The 22,037-nt window shown below is 38.3% G+C and overlaps 1 protein-coding gene across 1 annotated transcript in view; it reads right to left on the bottom strand.

Moving 5' to 3' along the window:
• Nucleotides 1-10,311: 10,311 nt before the first annotated feature.
• Nucleotides 10,312-22,037, bottom strand: part of CHM (CHM Rab escort protein) — a 54,406-nt gene continuing 42,680 nt past the window's right edge. The window contains exons 12-15 of the mRNA XM_066182187.1: nucleotides 21,843-21,939; nucleotides 19,438-19,530; nucleotides 16,823-16,989; nucleotides 10,312-12,397 (exon numbers count right to left, since the gene is read on the bottom strand). Coding sequence (XP_066038284.1) covers nucleotides 12,200-12,397; nucleotides 16,823-16,989; nucleotides 19,438-19,530; nucleotides 21,843-21,939 — 555 coding nt within the window. The 3' untranslated portion in view covers nucleotides 10,312-12,199. The remainder of the gene's footprint in view (nucleotides 12,398-16,822; nucleotides 16,990-19,437; nucleotides 19,531-21,842; nucleotides 21,940-22,037) is intronic.

Consider the following 22,037-nt stretch of genomic DNA (forward strand, 5'->3'; position numbering starts at 1 on the left):
AATGAGATAAAATTCATCTAATGATTCCTGTCATCCATAATACAATGCTGATTGGCGTAAAGATTGGAATTCCCTACAAACCTTTTCTTTCCTATTCTTTGCCTGGGATTCCTGAAGTTAATCAGCCTCTAAGTAATTACCACAAACCCTACTAACAAATAAAAATTAGAAACTGAGGCTGATAGAAAAAGAGCAAACACACACTTGGAAAATTCTAATCCTAATTCTAATTCTAATTATGAGGTTCGTTAAAAATGGAAACATGGTTCTTAATATTTATTTCTCTGTGTCTATTTAATTTTGAACAAGCAGCAAAAACAGATGGATCCCACTAAAGCCAAATTCCACAGGCTGAGCTTTTATGGGAATTGCACTTAAGAAGCTAAGAATGCAACAAAAATATCATTAGAAATACTGCAGACAGGACAGGTTGTGTGAAATTAAACAAGGACAATTTGGTAAAAAGTTAGAGGAAGATATGAAAGCATTTTATGACTAGAACAACCTTGTTCCCAAAGGGTTGCACACATTTCAAGAAAAGCTCATTGGAAACAAAGCCACTGAGCTTGTGCTAAAACCAGAATTAAATGAAGATAAAATGGGCACTATGAGTGAGTTATAAATGGAACTACTACAGCACTTGCTTACGATATTCAAATGAATATTGACAAATTTTAAAAATTAAAATAACTCTTCATTTTATTTAAGGTGTACTTTTCCTCTTTGAGCAGCTTTCCATTTCACAATTATCCTCCTAAGTTACTGCCCCTGAAAACGCTGTGTGTGATGGATCAAACCTGGTGCCTTGACTGAGAGAGAACATTTTCAGCTAGATAAAAGTCAGCAATGCATTTTAAAGGCTGAGAGTTTTGTGGTGCTTTCCTGAAACGTCGAAGTTTTCTTTTTCATTATGTGAATACCTACAAAATTGCTGCTGAAAACCAGAGTTACCTGAATCCTCCCTGGCTGACACGAGGCATCCGTGTGTTTTCTCCTTGCCTTTGATGAACACCGAGCAGCCAACGCAGCCATCTGGTCAGGGAGAGAAAAATTGTGTAAAAATGAGATATGCGTGTGTAAATAAAAGATTGATGAATGAAGCCCTGAAAGCTGAGATGAAAGTGAAGCAGAACAGACAGGTAAATCATTCTGATACTTATGTTAGTGCTGAAATTATGTTCCTCCACTTTTTTTTTTTTTTTCCTTTCTGCTGACAGCAGTGCAGGTGACAAAAAATACTTTCAATTTTGCTGCTGACACAAGTGCTGGAGGTTAGCAAACAGTTTGAGTTCTATTGCTGAGGAAGGATGCTTTAGTCAGGAGAAGTGAGAAAGTTTTGTGTCTTCATTTTTAATTACTTGGTTCTTTAGTTATGAAGCTCCAGCTTCAACACTATCTCCAGAGCAGGCTAGGCTGGCTTGCCAAAATTGAAGCTGTGTTTAGAAAAAAATATAAGTTCTGTATATCTTCTGGCAGAATTTTAAAGCTAGGTTCCTTTCCCCCGCAGATCTCTGAATTTTCAATAAATAAAATATTAATTTTAGCCAAAGTAAAATGGGAGTAAAATCCAAGCAATTTTTTACAGGCAAGCTTCACCCAGGAGCCCATTAGACTGAAAATGCAATTAGGATGTATTTTTTATATGAAAATTAAGTTGACATTTGAGAAATGAACAAAAAAAGATGGTGATATGCAAAAAGCCCACTGCAACTCATTTTTCACATTACTAATCACTGTCTGACATTACAGGAAACTTACTGAGTACGCCTACAACTCCAGGAAAAGTAACTGGTAACTCATCCATTATTTGAAATATCTGAAATACCCACTGCTTATTTGTTGGAGCATTGGGCATTTAATAAATTTAAAGCCAGCAGCAGCCTCAGTTCACTTACACAACATTCATGGAATAGACTCATTTTGTAGATCAGCAGTATCAGTCTTATTTCTGAGTTACCTAAGCTCCTTATTCAGTGCCTGATACTTAATGTAAACTATAAAACTATGCAAATCACCAGGTTTAAAAAGCTAGGCCTTTTGACTGACATTTTTGTATTCTGTGGCTATTTGTTCCCTGAGAGTTTAGGAGATCCACCATGAGGTGTAAAAGGCTTTCCCCACCAACTTTCTGCAGAAGAACATCTGCAACTGAGCAGCTCTGAGTCCACTGAAAAGGCCAGAATTTATCCAGTGTTTATCACTTCATTTGACAGAATAGTTTTTGGGGTGATTTTCAAATGCAGAAGCAGGAATTTGACACTGGCCTCTTCTCTAAATCACAATTTAAAAGTTCATTCACATGTAGAACAAGGAAGGAAATCCTGTCCTCACAAACACATACAGGCAGTTATATTTAAACAGAACAAAAACCAATCCAAACATTTTTACACTTGGGAATAGCCATTCTAGATTCCATCTAGGCATTAACACCCCTGAGAATGGAAAGTTCTCAAATAAAATATACTGCAGACTTCTTGACAGAGAAACGCTGGCAGCTCACCACATAAATCACAATAAAAATCAAAGGTATAAAGTAACTTATCTCTAATTTGAGCTGGAAGGATAAAATGGGAACAATGCTTTAACCTGTGCTCCACTGTTTATTCCATAGGGAAATCAATTAACTTCTTCAATTTGTTTTTGCAAGTTACAAAACAGAGATACTAAGTATCAGTCATCATATCGAGCCAAAAATCAGAAGAGTGTTAAAGGTGGCAAAGAAGCATAATTGTCATGAATCCCATGGAAAGGAAAGGAAATACTCTCCTGACATGAAAAAGATTATTTCCCTTGAGAAAAGGAGAGATTAAGTAGGGAAGACGTGTGGGTCCTGGCACTCTATTTAACATAATATTTATTGGACAATACTGAAGCAGAAAGAAACACAGTCACTACCTTGCAGGACACAAGACAACAAAAAGGCCCGACAAACTGTCCCAGGCAAACCTCAACACCTTCACCTGCCAACCATGCTTGGGAACCCAAGGGTACAGGTGGAAAAGAATTGATTTTAGTAAACAGAATTCTACTTCAGTTGTATTAAATTCCAGACAACAGCAGCATCTCCAAGACACCACATCCTAATTCAATCTTTGTTTCTCCTGAGTGTCACAGTTTGAGAGTTCTTCATACAAGGGAGGAAATTTCCAAGGAGGATGTGGGCATAGGGCAAGGGAAGAGCTAAGCGAGGGTGACTGGAGGCAGAATGAATCTCTTGGGCTGAGGGGCACTGGAAATCCTGCAGCCAGATGAGGCCTGGGCAAGGCTGATGGGGTTTCTTAGGCCAGCCTGGTGCTAAGGGAAGGCAGTACCTAAAGGCAGCACAGCTCAGCATTCCCTGTGCTGTGCTCAAACACACACTAAAAGCAGAAATCAGTGAGGAATTAAGGTGTCCTCTTCCCTTACTGGGATTTCTCTCCCCTCTAAAAATCCCTTACCAGTCAGAACCACCACACTGTAGAAAAACTAAACACTGTCATCTGATGCTACACAACAGCCTCAGATAAATCTGTTTTGATGATTTTGAGCAATTGCATTCAAAACAGAACATGGTGTTGAAAAGGAAGCCATAGGAACATATTTTACATTGAAAGGCTTTGTAAAATTATATAATCTGTAAAAACTGGGAGATTTGGCCTCTGCTTGCTTTCTTCCGCTCCTCATGGTTATTATTGCCTCATTATACAGTCGTTTGTACAATGTTTTGGCAGACATTCACTATTGCATAAATTAGAGTTGCTGAATCTAGTCATGCCTACAGGTCTTTATGAAAACACCAGCAACATTTTTATTTGAATGTCAAAGTTTGTCAACCATTAAACTGATTGATTTTTCATTATGCAATTCAATAGAAGCAGCAATCTCCAGTCTGTATGCAACATTACTCAGAAAAACATGTAGCTTGGAATAATCCTTCCTGCTTAAAGTCTCTCCACAAAGGAACTGTGCTTTAAGGCTGGCTTCAGACATTTTATTAATACAGTAGCAACAGAGAAGATGCCGTAATTCAATTCTGTGAAAGAGAATGAATTCTTCTGTGGTAATCCAAAAATTCCAATAATCCTTTAAAAACCTTTCCAAGTGGCTTTTTAAGTGCAGTGTCTGTTGGTGTCAGGAAGAAGAGGTTTAAGCCATGCAGTGTGAAGCCACCCAGAGCCCCCACCAGATTCAGCACTGCACCACAGGCTCCAGCAGGGAACGAGCATTCCTGGAGAGCCCAGCAGCAAGGACAGAGAGCAATCTCCTCACCTTGTTTGGAGTTGGGTCTTCTCTGCAAAATCCCCAAGGACAACAGGACAGAAGTGCCCAGCAGGAACTCCAGACTCACCTTGTATTCCTCTAAACTCCACAGAATTCTGAAGCTCCCATCCAGAGCTGCATTTAGGTGACCCAGAGCAGGATGAGCTGGTCAGTGCTGAGCTGTCCCAACAGCCCCTTCCCCTTGGCAGTGCCCAGTTGTGGCCAGGGAAAATAATCCAGGACTGCAAAGCTTCAAGCAGGAACTATTTCAGCACCTCCCAAATTCTACCCCCCCCACCAAGCACTCCCCATGTGCACCTAAAGGAGGAGGGCACTAGCAGGACTTAGATTTTTCTTTACTTTTTCTTCACTTCCCAGTTATTACTCCAGCATTATTCTTGGCTTAGCAGCATTAAACCTCCTTAACTCAAAGATTAAAGAGTGCAAAGCACACAATATAAAGTCCCTTTTAATTAAACTGGGGCATGTTACAAAGTTTACAAAATGAGGCTGACAAACACGCAGAAGCTGTGAAAAGGTGAATTAAAAGTAATAAAGTGCATGATCTGGTCACTAAATACAAAATGCATTTAGAAGTTAACAACTTAAGGACAACAGTGAATTATCCAAAACAGGGCTGTGCTTACTGAGTCTTGTGACAGGTATCCAATTCACTGCTTTTATTTGAATGTCTCCCTAGAAAAGATAATTTATGCAAATAATATTTTACAAATGCTTAGGGAAATGCCAGAAAGAAAGAAAGTCATAGAATTCATTATCTCTACTAAAGGGATTACATGGAGTACAAAATCCAGCAGTTATTTTGCACTTTATAAGCACAAATAAAACACACAGCCGTATTTGTGATAAGAAACTGAGAGGTGAAGTGCTGTCCAATTACTTGATTTAGAAGCAGTATCACAGAATAAAATTTGGACAAGATTCCAGTTACTTCAATTCAGTGTTCCAAATCCCAATTGTCTACAGGAACAATATTTCAAACTCCAGATCAGTTTTCTGATATTCTTGCTTACTTTGGCCTATTTTTTTTTTCCCTCAAAGTAAAGGATGACTTAGACTCAACTAAAAATATAATTTAAAAAAACCCCCATGTTTAGTGCATGCAGCAGCATTTTTCAGACTCACTGGACCACGGACAATGAAACTGAAAGCTAATGTCAGGTTAGAGTAAGTTTAATTTAATAGCACAATCAGAAGCACTTCACTACAAAAAGTTACGACTTTCATTATGTCTAAAAATAGGCAACCTACTGAATTATCGAATAGAATGTTAATGGCATTAGCATTAAGTCCCAATTAAACAATGAAGCAATATGCATTATAATCTGCCTGCAAAATAAGCATAATCAGAAAAAGATTTCATAAAATAAGGATAATTTGGTTATTTTTATTAAGCAGTAAACAAAGAGTTTGTGCTGATTGGTGAAACCTCACTTGAGAAACATGGGAAATGTCAGGGATGGAATGAGGGACTTGAATAACAAAACATTTGCTATCCCAGTCACGTTACAAGAGTTACACTGGATTTTTTTCCTCGCATCATTTGCCCCTCTACTCAAATATTTCTGCTATCCATTTTCACAGTTATCATAACCGCTGTTCATTTTCTTTCTCAAATACATTTACTTTTGCGTTTCACTGACCTCCTAAAAGCCTTTAGAAAATACCTGTCACTATTTTACACATTTTTACTACAGCATTAAAGGGAAATGACACAACCACGTTAGTGAGGAAAGCAGGGCCAAAAAATGTATCCATTTTTTTGGAGTCCCAAGCGGATCCATAATCCACGGGTGGTGTTATTCCTCCTGTGTGTCCTGCTCTGTCCCCCCTCATGACACTTGTGCACTTGTTTTCAGACCGGTGCATTGCAAGTGATCCCTCAGCAGACAGCAATATCCTCACAATGCAACTGAGAGGGCTGCTGGCTTTTACCATGCTTATATATTCACTTTGGAATCAAACTGGGAGTCTGGCAAGAAGCCAAATGCTTCCTGGCTTAAAACTTCTATGGAAAGAAAATACATCATGTACAAATGTCACCGAAATAAGAGGGGGGCTTTTTTTTTTTTTTTTTTTTTTTTGGTCATTTTACAGGGGCTACCTTAAAATTATATTTTTGTGTATGTTTCATAAAGCCATTTTTTCTTTCTTAAAAATGTCTGATGTGATTTTAAAAATGGTATATTCATTATTATGTTTTATTTTAGCATCCAAATATGGAGCAGGGAAATACCCTATGACTTAGGCTAGTAAATTGCTGTAAGAATCCCACAGTGGATTTTCTCTGGATAATCCAACATTCTAAAAATGATTCACTGAAGGTACTTAGTTGGGGCTTACACAAATTTTTGCACAAGAAAAGAAGACTGAATTCACTGGATAATTTATTCAGAACAAAGGAATCAACCATGACTTGCAGTGACTTTCACGCTAGGGAGAAGTTCCCAGAGCAGGGAACTGTTTGGTTGCATTGGGCTGACAGCTGGTCTCTCATCGTGATTAAACGGCTTTCCCTTGGGTGAGCTCCAGAAATATGCTGGGTTTGAGTCAGAATAGATGCAGAATTCCACATTAGCCATTACTGAGTTTCTTAGGCACACAGGGTCTAAAACAGCCCAGGAGGGTTTGGATCTGGGATTTAAAAATTTTGGGCTTTTTCAGAGAAGACTCTTGTATCCTTTCTCAGACTCAAATTTCCAGTAATACAAAACTTGTTCCTCACTCTAGACATCCAGCTCAGGTACAATTACCAGCTCAGCAGCAAAACCTACACTGGTTTTATGGTGTGAACTGGTTTAGAGGCGCTGGTGAGCTGCTGTCTGGTACAGCATTACCCGGATATTTTATCACTGCGGACCTCAGCTCCAGGATCGAGCCAACAACCACTCCCAACAGAGCAGCATTTCCCAGACCAGCTCCTGCTCACCCCAAAAGGAGACAGAGCCCATGAGAGAAGCCTCCTGAAGCTGGAGCAGCACAAAAGCACCTCTGAAAGCCAAAGGTGCATTTGTTTGCCACCAGCTGCTGTCATGCCAGCAGAGACGCCTGCACTGTTTTAGAGGGCAGATGGAGGGTCCATAGGCTTGGCCAGCCCCACTTACTGAAGTCTTAACCCCACAGAATGCAGGAACAGCACTGAGGCCTTCTCCAGAGACCCAAATATACATGAATTACAGGGTGGCACTTCAGAAAGAAGTACGAGACCCTGAAAATCTCCATCTAAAAATGTGGGTGTTCTGAGACTTCTTGAATTGTTTAGTCAAACCCATCTGGGTCTGATATACACTCAGGTTGATACTTTCCATCTCTTTTGTCAATGTATGCAAGTAGTGTAAAATAAATTGTCTGTTTGAATTGTGACAGGAAGAGTATTTTCTATTAAAGTCCCCTCTGATCAGAACTCCCATGCAGTCAACAACTGCATCTTCCTGATACTTCACTGTCAACTTTCTAAATCTCAGGTGTCAGTGAGATTTACAACATTCCTGCTGGGCTCCCCAGCCAGATTTTGAAGAACCATTCACTCTTACAAACAGGAACTGGCAGCCTGTAAATAAACATAATGGTGGAATTGCTAATAAGCTCTATTTCCACGAGTTGTTTTGTTGCTGGAGATGAGGCTGACAACATAATTCCACACGGGTGACCATTTCCTATCCCTCACCTCTGCAGCTCAAAGAATCCCTCAACGGAAATTTTTGATCACATTTAAAAAGTTCTTGAAATCATACACCAAAGCTAAGATTTCCATCTGTTCATTGCAGCAAGCTTACTATTAAATTGCAATAAATGAATGTTTTATATCAGTGTCTTGAACTTCCAGTGTCACCACCACTTCTACATCTCACCACAGATACTTGGCATTACTGCTGACCCAAGGAACGCAGGCAATTGCTCTGCCACTGCAACACTCCCACATATTTCTGACAATTCTGGCAACACAGGTAATTCTAACTTTTGGACGTTCTATAGTGGTTGGTTTCTGCAAGAGTTTAAGTGATAAACTTTCACGAATTAGTAATTTTGTCATACCATTAGAGAAAAATTGTTAGGAATTGTAGGCACACAGATCAACTGTTTCATGACGTGATCTCAGCAAATTCCGCCCCTTGTTGGAAAATCAGCAACTGCATTAATGGCAGGCACAAAATCCTCAGAAATAATTAAAAAAAGGAACATGAAGGGAAGACAATGCACCAGAATCTGCAGATCTCATCGATAATTAATGGCTGAAGAGAGCACTCACTATGGCAGAAAAGCCAGTAGAGATCTCTGGAGCAGTTTAGTCTGTGTAGTTCCACACCAGACTTTTCACACCCTAGGGATAACTTGCTACTGATATAAAATCACCAGATAAGTAAAACCAAAAAATGCACTGCAGAGATCATATGAAGTATCTACAGAAGCAACTGAGCGAATTACACCATACACAATACACAATGAATAAACGTATCCACAGATAAAATACATTCTCATTTGTACTGCCAAGATACCGAAGCACATATATGAGTGTTGAGGAAATTAATTTTATCCTTTCTCCAGAAGAGATTATGGATTGTAAGTGACCCAGTCTCTTATTGTGTGAAAACAGTACATTAATACTTCTGACTTGTCATTAATCAACACATTGCTAGCAAAATATTCTTGAAATTAAGCTGTTGCAACTCACACTGCTGAAGCAAAAAGATTGAGGGGGGAGAGAGAGGGGGCTAAAATAAAATGAGATCCAATCCAAGGAGCTGTGCAACCTGCTCAGCATGGAATGGGAAATTGCATTTCCCTGCTACACAAAGAGAATCACTGGGGGAACTCTGACAAGATTCAATCTATGGAAAATATAAAATACAATGTAAAAGAGAAAACCCCGAAAACTCTCCCAGAGCATTTCCATGAAACAGCACATGCTCCCTCCAGCACATTTCCACACAGGAGCTGGCAGTGCCTGGATATTTCTGAATCAGCAAGTCTAACACACAGATATTTTGTTTCAGGGGTCAATTTTCCCATTGATGCAAGGAGGATTTACACATGCAAGTCCCATTAACATTAATAGGAGTTGCCCACATAAATCTCCCTGCAATGATGGGAGAAAAGGCTCCATAGTCTGCAAGGATCCAAGTTCTAATGATTACCTGTCAAATGGCCCTAAGCATCATCATCATCACCAGAAAAAGCAGAGGAAGCAGCTTCATGGCTGAAAATGCCTCCAAAGGAGCAGTAACCACCTGCAGTCCTACAGCCCAGGCAATGCCACAGAAGGGAAAATGGCACAAAATGGACTCTTTGAATATGAAGGGTTAATCTAATTAACTAACTTAAAAAGAAAGTACTCATTAAAAAAAGAATTCAAACATATCAAAGCACTCCTTCAGAAAAAAAAGGTGTGAATATTGTATGAGCTCCAAGGTGCTTGAAGGATAATACAGCTACTTGTTTAAAAATTCAATTAACCTTATCTTTCTTTAACTTGATTTATTAATAATCCCACAGATAAATTGCCAGTTTTTAAAAAGTCATGTTATCTTTTGAATACATCCTGTATGACAAGCCTTAAAAACTACTTCAAAGAATCCTAACCCTTACTTTGCATGCTTACATCATTTATAGAAAGAACAAAATGCAGTTTAGAGCATGTTTCTGTAAAATACCAACAGTCTGATCTAGTGCTCTGGCAAGTGAACTGTTGGGTACTCAAGTACCATAGGAGAAACATTTAATGTTTCCATTTACCCTGTGAAAGAGACATGAAAACAGTTTTTAAGCAATCAATGTAGTGTAAAGTCATAGCCTCCAACGTGTACATCATCCCATCAGATCTCAAATCAAATTTGCACTGTTTCCAAACCTGGCTACACATGGACACTCAAGACATGAATTGATATAAACCTGATAACACAGGTACCCATACTGGCAATTACAGGTGTCCTTGTGCTGAAAGCAGCCAAGAAGATTCTCAGGAAATCCCAGCTAAAAATGAACTGTTTTTCTTTGAAAAAGAAAAAAAAAAAGGAAAGAAAGAAAACACAGGACAATGCACTTGCAAGCAAACCTTTAATTTTCATCAAGCAATTTTCTTGTAAACATAGATGAGAGATTCAACTATGATCCCCATTTTTGAGAGACAAGCAGGGATAGGTCGCTCCTCTTGGTTCTTTTACAGATGTGCAGATGTTAAATAAAATCACCATACACTCATGCTTCCCAATACACAGAGAAATTACAGCTAAATAGACAGCCTGCTTTATATATATATATATATATATATATATATATATATATATATATATATATATCTATCTCTATATATATATATATATCTGCTCAATCACAGGCACCCAGAGGTTACAGCTGATGAACACTGGCAACATTTCAGTTCAGCCAGGTGTTTTTCTGAGGGCTTTGGGATTATGCACACACAGACACACACACACTGGTACCTATCCAACAAAGGGTGCAAACACTAACCCTGAAATACAAACTGGACAGTGGACATGATGCAGGAGAAAGAGAACAGTATCAGTTATGCTGTAAAAAAATAAATAAATTCCCCTTTCTGGCCTGGAGCCAGGTTCAGGGCAGGCACGGGCACCACAGGACTGTACAGAAACCTGGCTGTGGCACGGCCAGCCAGAGCTCAATGTTCATGACTCAAATGGCATTTTTTATTTACTTACAGTATTTAAGCACTGCTGGAACTGGCTTTACCTTCATGAGGAAGTTTAAACCCCAACTCATCAACTCTAGAGATACTAGTGATCTACTGGGTGTGCATTTTAAAGTAAATCTTTAAGTACGTGATAAATACTTTTCGTATCTGATTTCAAGCATGGTTCAGAAGTGCAAGTTTAACACGGTAATTTACAACAGCTTTCTCATTTTGTAGTTTTAGCATACAAACTACGTTTATAAATAGTTCAATAAATTTTATTGTATAAATGCTTCATGATTTATTGTTACAAAATGCATAGTTTACAACTATCACACTAATTTTAATCCTATTAACTGGGATCAATACACACCATTGGAACTATCAGTTGAACTTTCTCTCCATCATAAACCCCTTCAGTTGATGGTCATTTAAACTTCTCAGACCCCAAACTTCAAAAAGTAACTATTGGCTTGCTAAAGGCTCAAACCGTGCAACAAAATCCAGGGAGACTAATAACAGGAATGTTCCATTTATGACTTTGAATTTTGCTGGGAAATCTGACATTAAGTTTAAATTCTGTCATCTTCCTGACTCCAGTAAATGAAGTCACTAGTGAAAATGTGTCATCGGTTAGGTCTTACTAAAAATTCCAAATGTAAAATAGTTCCATGTGAGGAACATCTTCTGGATTATATTCCCTACTTGATTATGGCATCAGTTTCAAAACCATGTAATAAAGCCACTCCAGAACTGTCAATATTATTGCCTTTAAATTCCATTCATAAGACCACTGTGAAGGACAGATGGTGAGCCTCACCTTCAGCTGTTCAATAAGCAGAGAGCCAAAGATTTTTAGTAGAAATCATCTTCTAACTGGTAAACAAACTTGCACTTTTTTCTTTAGCTTAGTTTTGACTTGTTGCCTCCTTGAAAGATGGAAGATTCTTTCCAAAATGCAAAACAAACCCAAATTGTCTCAATAAATCATGAATCCTATTTTAGCACTTTCAATTCAGATGCTTCTGCATTTTTTGTTTAGCTACAAACCCCACTGGGTCTTGTGGACCTATGACTGTTTAAAAGTGCCTCAGCTATCAAAGAAACTACTTTAAAAAGATGATCCAAGCTAAGGAAAGTAAGGCAATGGTAAATAACGCATCTCTGGGGGTTTTAAACCTCTTTTTCTTACCGTTCCTCCCTTATGTCCTAGTTTGGGTCAACCTCCTCTTCTCCTAAGAGAAAACTATTCGTTCGTTCACTCATTCATTCATTCATTCACTCATTCATTCATTCTTCCTTTGCAACAGCAGCACCATCTCCACCACTGCTCTCCTCAGCTGAGGATTCAGGCTTTGTCTCTGGTGAATTATTCAATCCAGACTCTTCTGGCTCAATCTCATCTTCATCATAAATAATATCTTCTGGATTCGGTGGTGGGGGGCAAAATTCCTCTGTTGGAAACATTTCTTGGAAAATAGTCTCGGCCTATTCAGGAAAAAGAAGAATAACATAAACTTTACCTTGAAATGTACCACCCTGAAGCAATATTTTACAGATACTTAAGATTAACCTCCGTTCTTTCAAATCAATAGTGATTTAGTACTTTGACAGTATTGTAAACACATGGGAAATCCATTCCTTCTTGCAGACCTCGAAAGAGAAAAAGCAATTTATCTTTTTACATTGTTTTTTACATTGTTCTACTAGGAAGCCACAGCATGGGGCTTTGTAAAAAATGCTGGTCATTCTATGTTGTATTGGGAACACGAAAGGATTTTTTTGGAAGCCAACTGATCTTTTGCACTATAACACAATTCTTACCTGCAGTCCAAGGCAAAGCATGGGAAAGATCCTGGCTCTTTCCAGGGAGAGGGATCCATTTTATGTAACAAGAAAACCCAGGGAATTGTATATATATACAGTCCATACCACAGCTATGTGGGTTTCCTTCTTAACTTAAAAAACTGCAAAAAAACTTCTCTCTCTCCCTTTCTGAACAGTTTAAACAGCCCAGCTGAGAACTACTCTTATCCAATGGAATATTACACCATTGAAAATACATCCAAATATATTTGTGGTTTATTAAAAACTCCTGTCTATAATTCCAAGGTATTACATGCACAGACCTGTGTGCACACAGACAGTATGTGTGAAAAGAACTGTATTTTAGACAAAAAAGACAGATCTAGTTCAAGACGTTAATTTACAATGGCACTTGCTCTTCGTGCCATCAAGGTTTAGAAATCAAATATACACAAGTTTTTTGGCCACTACAATGGAAGATATTAAAAAGTGACATGTTCTTGGAACACAAGTGTAGTTGTTATTGTAATGTAGACAATACAACTACAAAATCTGGGAGAAAAAAGAACGAAGGGAACACAACCCTAGGATTCCAGAGAACCAGACATTTTATACAAACAAAGGAGGCCAAAAATCCCTTAAAACCACACAAGAATGCAAGAAGCTCTATCACCTAGTGTTAAAAACTTCTACATGTGCCTGCACAAATAACCCATCTGTAAGATTATCTTATAAATAAATGCAAAAACTTAAAAAGCCTGAGATGTTGGGAAATCATTTACTGAATCCACATGCCCTCCATATTTCCATCAAGGCTTTCTTTTCCAAGTCCTTAAGCTTCCAAGGCAAACCCGGATACCTGAATCAGATCATGGGTCTGGGTTGGGTTTCTAGGAAGGCAGAGGAATATTCCCTTTGCATTTGTCTGCTCAGTGACCCATCCCTAAAGGCAGCCTGTGCTGAGAGCTCCCACACAGGCAGGAATGCTGTTAATCCTGATATTTCTCCTGCTCCAGGTCCTGCCCTGCCAAGCTGACAGGGCTCCCTTAGTACCACTTGCAAAGGTCCCTTACACCACGAGGAATCCTGGACAAGAGGGAATTGTCTGCAGATGAATCCATCCCTGAGCCTGTACCCAAGAGCTCTCTGGGATGAACTCCACTGCCCACCAGCACTAGGTTTCCATCCAGCAGCACATGGATGCAGGACTCCTCTATTAACTGCTTAAATGACCTGTCTACTCACAGTTCAATTTCATTTTTCATTCTCCTTCCTAAATTTTACTCTTCCATACTCATGCAAAACTGTTTCAAACTTTTTATATTAGTGTAGGAAAGAATGGACAATTTTGTTCTCTACTACAAAACGACGTTTTTGTCATTTGAAAGCCTTGCCTAGTAAGGAGGCACAACATCCTAAGAAGCTGGGGTTTAGCCTTTTGAAGGTGAGAGAAAAACTTTTCAAGTTTGCACTTGCTCCTGCTACTCCAAAAATACATTTCAATTACTATTGTATTTAATAGAATACTGAGGGAAGATGTTGTATTTTGAATGAAATACATAACAAACTAGAGCAGACAAACACTTCCTATGCAGCTCTCAACAATTATTCAGTCCAATCAGTCAGCAAATACGCACTCCAAAAATGGTCAAACAGTTACAAGGTTGAACATGGGAAGAAATTCTCATGGGAACAACATGGGAAAAATGTTATGTAGGGACATCACGACACTGATCACAACTGAATAATTTAGTGATACAGATCACTTCCAGGTCTCCCAAGTTTTTAGGTTAACCATATCCAGTTGAAGCAACACAGAATAAACAATAATAATTTAACAACTCTTACATTATAACACTTTCTATTTAAAGTATATAATTAAGGTAGACAGCAGCTCCTTCAATATTTAGAAGTATCAGCTGAGAAATGTGTGTCCAGCTGAATCCAGCATTAAGACATAGGCATGTAAAGCACTTGCATAGCAATTCCAGTAAACTGGAGTTGAATAAAACTAAATTCTGTTCCTGTTTTACTGCATCCCAACTTGTGGACAAACTGTGTGGACTTTCATAGCAACTTTTACAGGGATCACGACCAAACTAACAACACTTGATTAACTCTGAAATCCTTCCAGATACAGAAAATAAACAGACTAAAGGTCAAATATTGGCCCTGACAGTTTTAGTACATCCTCTCATGACCATGAAGATGCCTCAGAAGTCTGAAATATGTCAGGGAATGTATTACTTTAGCTCATAATAATTCATGTCAGGATGCAGCAATGAAAACACAGAAAACTGGAAGCCAGATGCTTTACTGGATCCACAGATAGAGAGTTTGAAAAGATCGTAAATGGCATCTTCATTTCATTTAGCCTGTCCTCAGGGCAAGTAAGTGCAACCATCAGCATTAATTCAATATCACACCAGGAACTGAACACAGAATTACAATAAAACAGGAGGGCAGTAATTTGTACGTGAAGTATAGATAGAGAGTTGTCTCTAAGAGCTGTGGTGTTGCCTTCCAAACAATGCATCAGCAGTGCAATCACACAGCAGGACAATCAGAATTCAGTAATACTGATGGTAATGAAAAAAGATATCACAGGAATTATCACCGAAACACTAATTCCAAATTGATTAGAGAAATCTGGTATAATTTTCCTAGCTATCTTCAAGACTAATACGCACACTGGGCTTTTTTATGCTGTTCTGATCCCCGAGTTTGCAAGTATCTCCTGTTTGGAGATTCCCATCCCATTCCTAGGAGAGTGAAAGTGATTTGGGAGTGGAAGACACACCAACTTACAGTTATTTCCTTCCTCCGCTTGTCTACAAGGTCCCTGCATGGTGTGACTGCTGCTTCATCTTCAGTCTATTCTTCACTTTGCTCTCATACGTGACTTTGAATTATAAACATGTTTACACTGAAATGTTTTCCACTTTAATTTGTGACCATTTGTTTCAAAATTTAAATCAAGTTCAAAGAAATGCAGCGCCTCTCTATTTTTGTCTAAAAGGCAGTGATTTAGGCTCTCGATGGTTTCTCACTGGAGATCTGCTTAGCATCTCTCTCACTGATGGCCAACAGTTTGAACACAAAGGCTGAACTACAGCACGAGAACATTTAAACAGGGCCTGATCTATCCCATCATTGTCCACCAGTAAGAAAAGCATTTAGAGAAGACAAACCCGAATGTTAGAAATGTTAGAATCAGAAATAGGTGGGTTTTAAGTGTATTTAATCCATTTTTAACATACCCTGTTTCAAACAACAGTTTGAAAAAGCCAGATTTAGAAAGGAACTCATTTACAATTTAAAACCGCTGCCATAATAATTGTCTTGCATTATTTTTTGTCTTTACAGTTCTTTATCCCTCTGGGAGGTAAATTATTGCCTTGTAAGGCAAAATGAAGGATACTATTAGCCCTTAATGACACTGTTCTGACCCTGCAATTCAGGCTATGTCAGCCTTTGCACTTCAAATTCTTATTTTTAAGAGGTTTATGACTTAGTCATAAACAATCCTGCAACTGGCTAGAAGATGGCATGCACATTGTCTGAACATGGGCCATGAAAAACAGAGATTTAAAAATGCCTAGTGACACTTAACCCTCCACAGCTGTAAACTGTCCACCTGTCTCTGAAAGTGCCCTGACACCACAAGGGATGCTGGAGTAGATCTGCCCAAGAATTTGTACTTTCCTTGTCCAGAGGATCTCCAAAAGGAAAATTCTGTATTACAGTGATACCCACGCAAAGAGAAGGAAAACTGAGGCAGGAGTCCTAATCTAACACACTAGGAATTGTGTTGGGTTTTTCCCCAGCAAGTTTCTGGTTTGGGACTATGTCCTGCAAGTATTAAACTTCTTTGGTGATCCTTTCAACTTGAACCGTAGACAGGATTTTCTGGCTTTGATTTGTACTCTATCGTCTCTTTTACCTTCCAGGTGAAAGACTGTGACTATTTCCTGATCTCTCCATCTACCTAGTATTATAATTTTGCACAGTTATAATGTATATTTTTGTACAGCAGAATGACCCAGACTGTATTCGACTTATTTCTTTAAAATTAAAGTTCTGCAGCCAAAATCTGCTCTGCCCAACCTGTTTGACAGCACAGTCGTTTCCTAAAGCAGAGTCTGGCCCAGAGCAGACATAAACATTGGAGGGTAAGCCAGCATAGGAACTCCTCTCAACTCCTGAAGAATCTCTCATGTTGAAATAGACTGCCCAGAGGACTCTGGGTTTCTCCAGTTCTTCATTTTCAGTCTCTGAAAAGGAAAAGGAGTGTTTGAAGTAATTGGTATAGTTGTGTGATGAGGCAGACACACAGTCTAGCATACGGGAAATCAAATTTTTACCATGGAATTACTACAGTGATGTATTTTTGTTCATCAAAAAGCCAGTTATTTAACTCTCTGAGATTCTCCTTCATCATTCTTTCCCCTTCTTTTCCAAGTACAGCTATGCAAACTCTCCTCTCTCTGTGCACCCTGCACCACACCAGCAGCAGTTATCACTATGAGCACCCTACCAAGAAGCCTGGTTTAAATTTAACACCTCTCACAATATCTCCTTCACTGGGGATAAACTCCCAGAGCACATGATGGACTGAGCAAGTCCTCCCTGGCCTCTGCCAGCTCAAAGGAATTGCATTCCCTGTGCACAGATATTTCTGATGTGTCATTTCTTCCACTTGTTCCAGACTCTATCTTTGTACGTAGAATCTGTAATTGTGGCAGTGCTGCTAAATGAAAATAAATTACTAATTTGTATTTATCTGCACTTCCTGAGGGTTGTACAGTGCTGCAATACTCATCAAGAATACAAAATTATCGCAAATTCAACCTCCTTGCTCATAATCCATCCCTCCCTGCTGTACTTTGCACATTCCTATGATTCCTCTGCACACAGGCAGAGAAAGCTCTGGGAAGATGAAGGTCACTTTTCAACAGTGCACAAAGCAATGCAGGAATACACAACACACATTCTGAGCGTAACAGATACTATTTGTTTGGAATATTTGTTGTCCCTTTCTTGTATTTTGCCTCCTCTAAAGAAAATGAAGCTTGTAAAAGACCTTCTGAGATTTACTTCTTTCCAAGGAAGAAACTTCTTGATAACTATGGCATTCAAAACAGTATTTTAAAGCAGTTAAATTACAAGAAGAGAGATAAATCTATTGTTATTCCTTCAGTATCTTTTCATAACTGTCAAATAGTTAAAAAAATAGGTGCTACCCATACTGAACAGTTTGAAATATAAATTAAATTCATCAGCCTGTGAAAGTTTGAGCCTTAATACAGGGCAAGATGCTCTTCAATATATTTAAAAGTTCACATTGCTCATAAAAGTTACTTCTTCCTCATTTAGGCAGGAAAATGAATGGAGTCCTCTTCTCCAGGTGACTTTGCCTCTTTGACCTGCCATGGCCCAGTGCTCACTTTATCTGGTGATTCATTTTCAATAACTCCAACAGTATTTGTTCTGACATTTTAATTAAAATACGACCACTACCTCATCCTGATGATAGAAAGGCCTATGTGTCAGGGAAAACTGGCTTTTCAGTGCCTCAGTGCACCTGAGGACCCCTATGATCACAGAGTTCCTACAGAAGAATTTCAGTCAGCTTCTAAACAATCTATCATTTCGAAACTGGATCACTTTAAACATTAAGATTAATGCTATCCCTCCCCAAATGATTAGAAGACACTAAGCTGGTCTTCTCTTCACCAGGTCTTTGAAACACACGGCACTGTCTTGAAAATTGAAGGTAGAAGTTAAATATTAAAAGGTGAAAGTTAACAGGCTTTAAGTTAACACATAGACAAATGAGAAATGTTTGCAACTCTCCAGTCTAATAAAGTTTTCTATTTACAAACTCAAGTTGTTTTCTAAATATTACAAGGAAACCAATTATAAATATTATAAAGTACTCCCATTTCCTATTATATATACTAACAAAACGCCTGTCACTGGGAGCTGAGCATTGTTTTCTCTCAGAACAAGTGTGATTTACTGCCTTAAACTTGTGATTTACTGTATTTAAACTGCTTTTGCAGGGTTAGAGCACAGCAGCATCTCCCACACATACATCACCTACTCTGCAAGCATCTACTACCACAAATACGGGTACATACATGATCTCAGGATTAAATTCCAAAAACTTGCGTGGAATTAGCCCAAGAGTTTCAGGAACAATTTCCTTCTAGGCAGCAACTGCTCCATCAACAGCTGCTTTGGTCTGGGGTGTGGAACTGTCCATCTCAAGGCCAAAGTTAAAAAAGTAGTCAAGGTTTCCTTGAATTTAGGGCCAAGTAGTTCATTATTGGAAATCTATCTTTGTGATAACAATATACAACAACTTTAGGCTTCCACTGCTTACAGCAGATTCCAGAGAATTTCAATTCAAACAGCAAACAAGGAAACACTTCAAGACAAGAGGCTGAGCAACAGCCTGAGAATAAGAGGCAAAAACAACTCAAGCAGCTTCTACAATTTTACAAATGTTTCACTACTGCACCATTCAGCAATGTGCTGAATAGCAAGTATGTTCCCTAGAAAAACAGAAAGTGTGAAAAATAAAAAGGTCCCAGACACTTAGAGTCATGTCCTTGGATACTGAAGTCAAACCACAGCTGAAGAAGTCAGTAACAGATACTTTAGTAAATTATATTTATGCAAGATAATATCATAATACCTCATTTATTTATTTTTACCTTTTTCTGTATTTAGCCTGAATAACTTCTGTACCACAGGCTCTAAATCTTCCCTTGCAGTTTTAGTTGATGGACAGGTTAGATGGACTAAATCTGGGAAAAGAGAACACAAATTAATTCCAATCACCATCACACAGACATATAAACAACATTTACAATTCTTTTAAGGCACAGCAGGTTTTTAGAAATCACAATTCTTCATAAAATCACTTCCTTTAAGCCAGAGAAGTACTGTTCTATGGACATACGTATATGTACAGCACACAGGGAAAACTCTATAAACACTTCAGAACTCTCTAAGTTACTTCTGTGATGAACACTGTGACTGCGCAATCCTTTGTGCAACATTTTATTCATCCAACTCTTAGATGGGAGGAACTACTGCTGAACTATTCCTTTATTTGTTCTGTTTTGCAGACTCTGCAGTTGCTGTCTCCTTGGACAATCACTTGATGCAGCTCCTGACCCTTTTCTGTCCCATTGGCCTCTGCTCAGATACAGAACCAGCTGCTTTTACCACACCGGATTTTCCAGCCATTCACTCATTTAAAAGCCTCACCTTAAAGCTTTTCATAAAACCACCTTACTGGGCTCATTTGCTCCTAAAAACTTCTCACCAGAGAAGTGTCCATCAGAGAATCATGAAGGAATTTAACATTGTACAAAGTTTAAACCGATTAGTTTTTTCTTCATTACTGTAAATTTCTGATCCATTTAAAATCAGTGCACAGCTCTGGTATTATTTGAAATCTAGATGACATTTTTGTCTCTTCTCTCTGAAGCCTGGCTGTATTTGTTGTCATCATTTTCCAGTACATCACACAGATCTTGACCCTGGTTCCACCAGGAACAGAAACTTAACCCTTCATGCTCCTCTGCTTTCAGGATGCACACATACAGATTCTATTCAAACATTATTATTCATTTTTTCATGCAACCCAGACCAAACCTTCTGTCTGAAGGAATATGTACTAAAATAAGGAAAAGAGTGGTGATAATCAAAGTCTTCCCTTAATCTTAACTAGATGCTTCCAATCCCAAACACTGCAATATAATCTATTCTTTCCTCAAAAAACCCAGCCATAAATCACTAAACTTCACATCATTTACTTTCTATAAAATCTTTTTTATTATCTTTAAGGTTATGGTTATGAGTCACAGTCATCAGTATATATTTTGATTATATTTGATTTACTCAGGTATAACTGCATTAGTTACAGTGGTTGCCAACATTTGTCTTCAAGTAATTCTCCCAGCAAGAAGAACGATGAGTTCAGTTCCTGATTTCATCATTACAGTCTTCATTTTTAGGGCAAGTGAAGGAGTTTGGTTCCACTCAAGTGGCAATACAGATGATGTGTCTGTCATTTGGGCAGTGTGATCAAAGAGTAGATGTATTTGTATACTTATTTTAAATAATTGTTCCAAGGAGAAATCAGTCAGGTTAAAACCCATTTACAGATAATGATGCAAAAGTTTTTTTTAAAAAATTATGAAATATGTCCCATAACTGGAACTCAGCTATGCCTAATATAGAAGTTAATTATTTCAATATATGAAGACAAATTTCATTACGAAAGGTAGTACCTTCACTTCTGAAATGAAAGGAATTTATGGAGAAAAGTAAATAACAGAAACCTTAATATTTCAGCCCCATAAAAATCCTCCTGAAACTAATACTTTAGATCTATGGAACATCAATCCTTCATTAGTTTCACTCCCTGCGGTATATATTTTGTGAATGCTTAATAAAAAGAATTCAGCTATTTAAATGATAAATATTAGCAATATGCTTTATAACACTAAGTTATTAATTAATTGCAAGCCTATTTTATTTTTTACTATTATTTAGTAGGAAATATAACTTTGAATGACTTAATCATTTACTTTACTTTTTTTTTTCATATGCAAAGAACTTAGTTCAAGCCTATTTAACAGCAAAATTAATTGGTTATTATTACAGTTACTTCTTTCTTGTTAAAAAGAATTAGGTAAGGTAATCTCTAACTGTATTCTAACAAATACCCAAAATGAATGTTCTATTGCTCAGTTATTTCAAGTTCACATAAAATACCAACAACAGAATCCTTTCAGAAGATAAAAAGGTCCCAAATACAGCGTATTTCAGGTATTTCCATTTAATAGTTCAGCCAAGGGGGCCCATTTAAAAAAAACAAACCAACAACAAACAACATTACCAGGAAGATTCATGTGCCTTGGAATGTTATATTTTTATCTCCTGATGAAAGATTTATTCCTGTGTAAGTGAAAATGAGTCTGTGAAGCTCCACAATGGCAGGAAGCCACCGCTCCCTGTGTTCTGTGCAGCAGAGAAACAACACACAGAGATTTTCAGTTCTGCTCCAGAGCTGCCAGAGCCAAAGGGAAAAATCTCCTTTACTCACAGGTGTCCTTCATGCATGTCATGGTGGAGGAGCACAACTCGATGACACAAACTGCTGCTCTGCCCACTTCCAGGGGAGGCACTGTCAGAATGGAAACCTGGGGAGCAGAAGGCAGAGCTTGAGGGAAAGCAGAGTGTCCTGGAGGATGTGGCAGCCACCACAATCCTCACTACAGCTGAAGAAGAACTGCAATTA

This window comes from Chamaea fasciata, unplaced genomic scaffold, assembly GCF_029207755.1.
Source record: "Chamaea fasciata isolate MVZ Bird 193981 ecotype frontalis unplaced genomic scaffold, bChaFas1.0.hap1 SCAF_4, whole genome shotgun sequence".
Classification (NCBI taxonomy): Eukaryota; Metazoa; Chordata; class Aves; order Passeriformes; family Sylviidae; genus Chamaea; species Chamaea fasciata.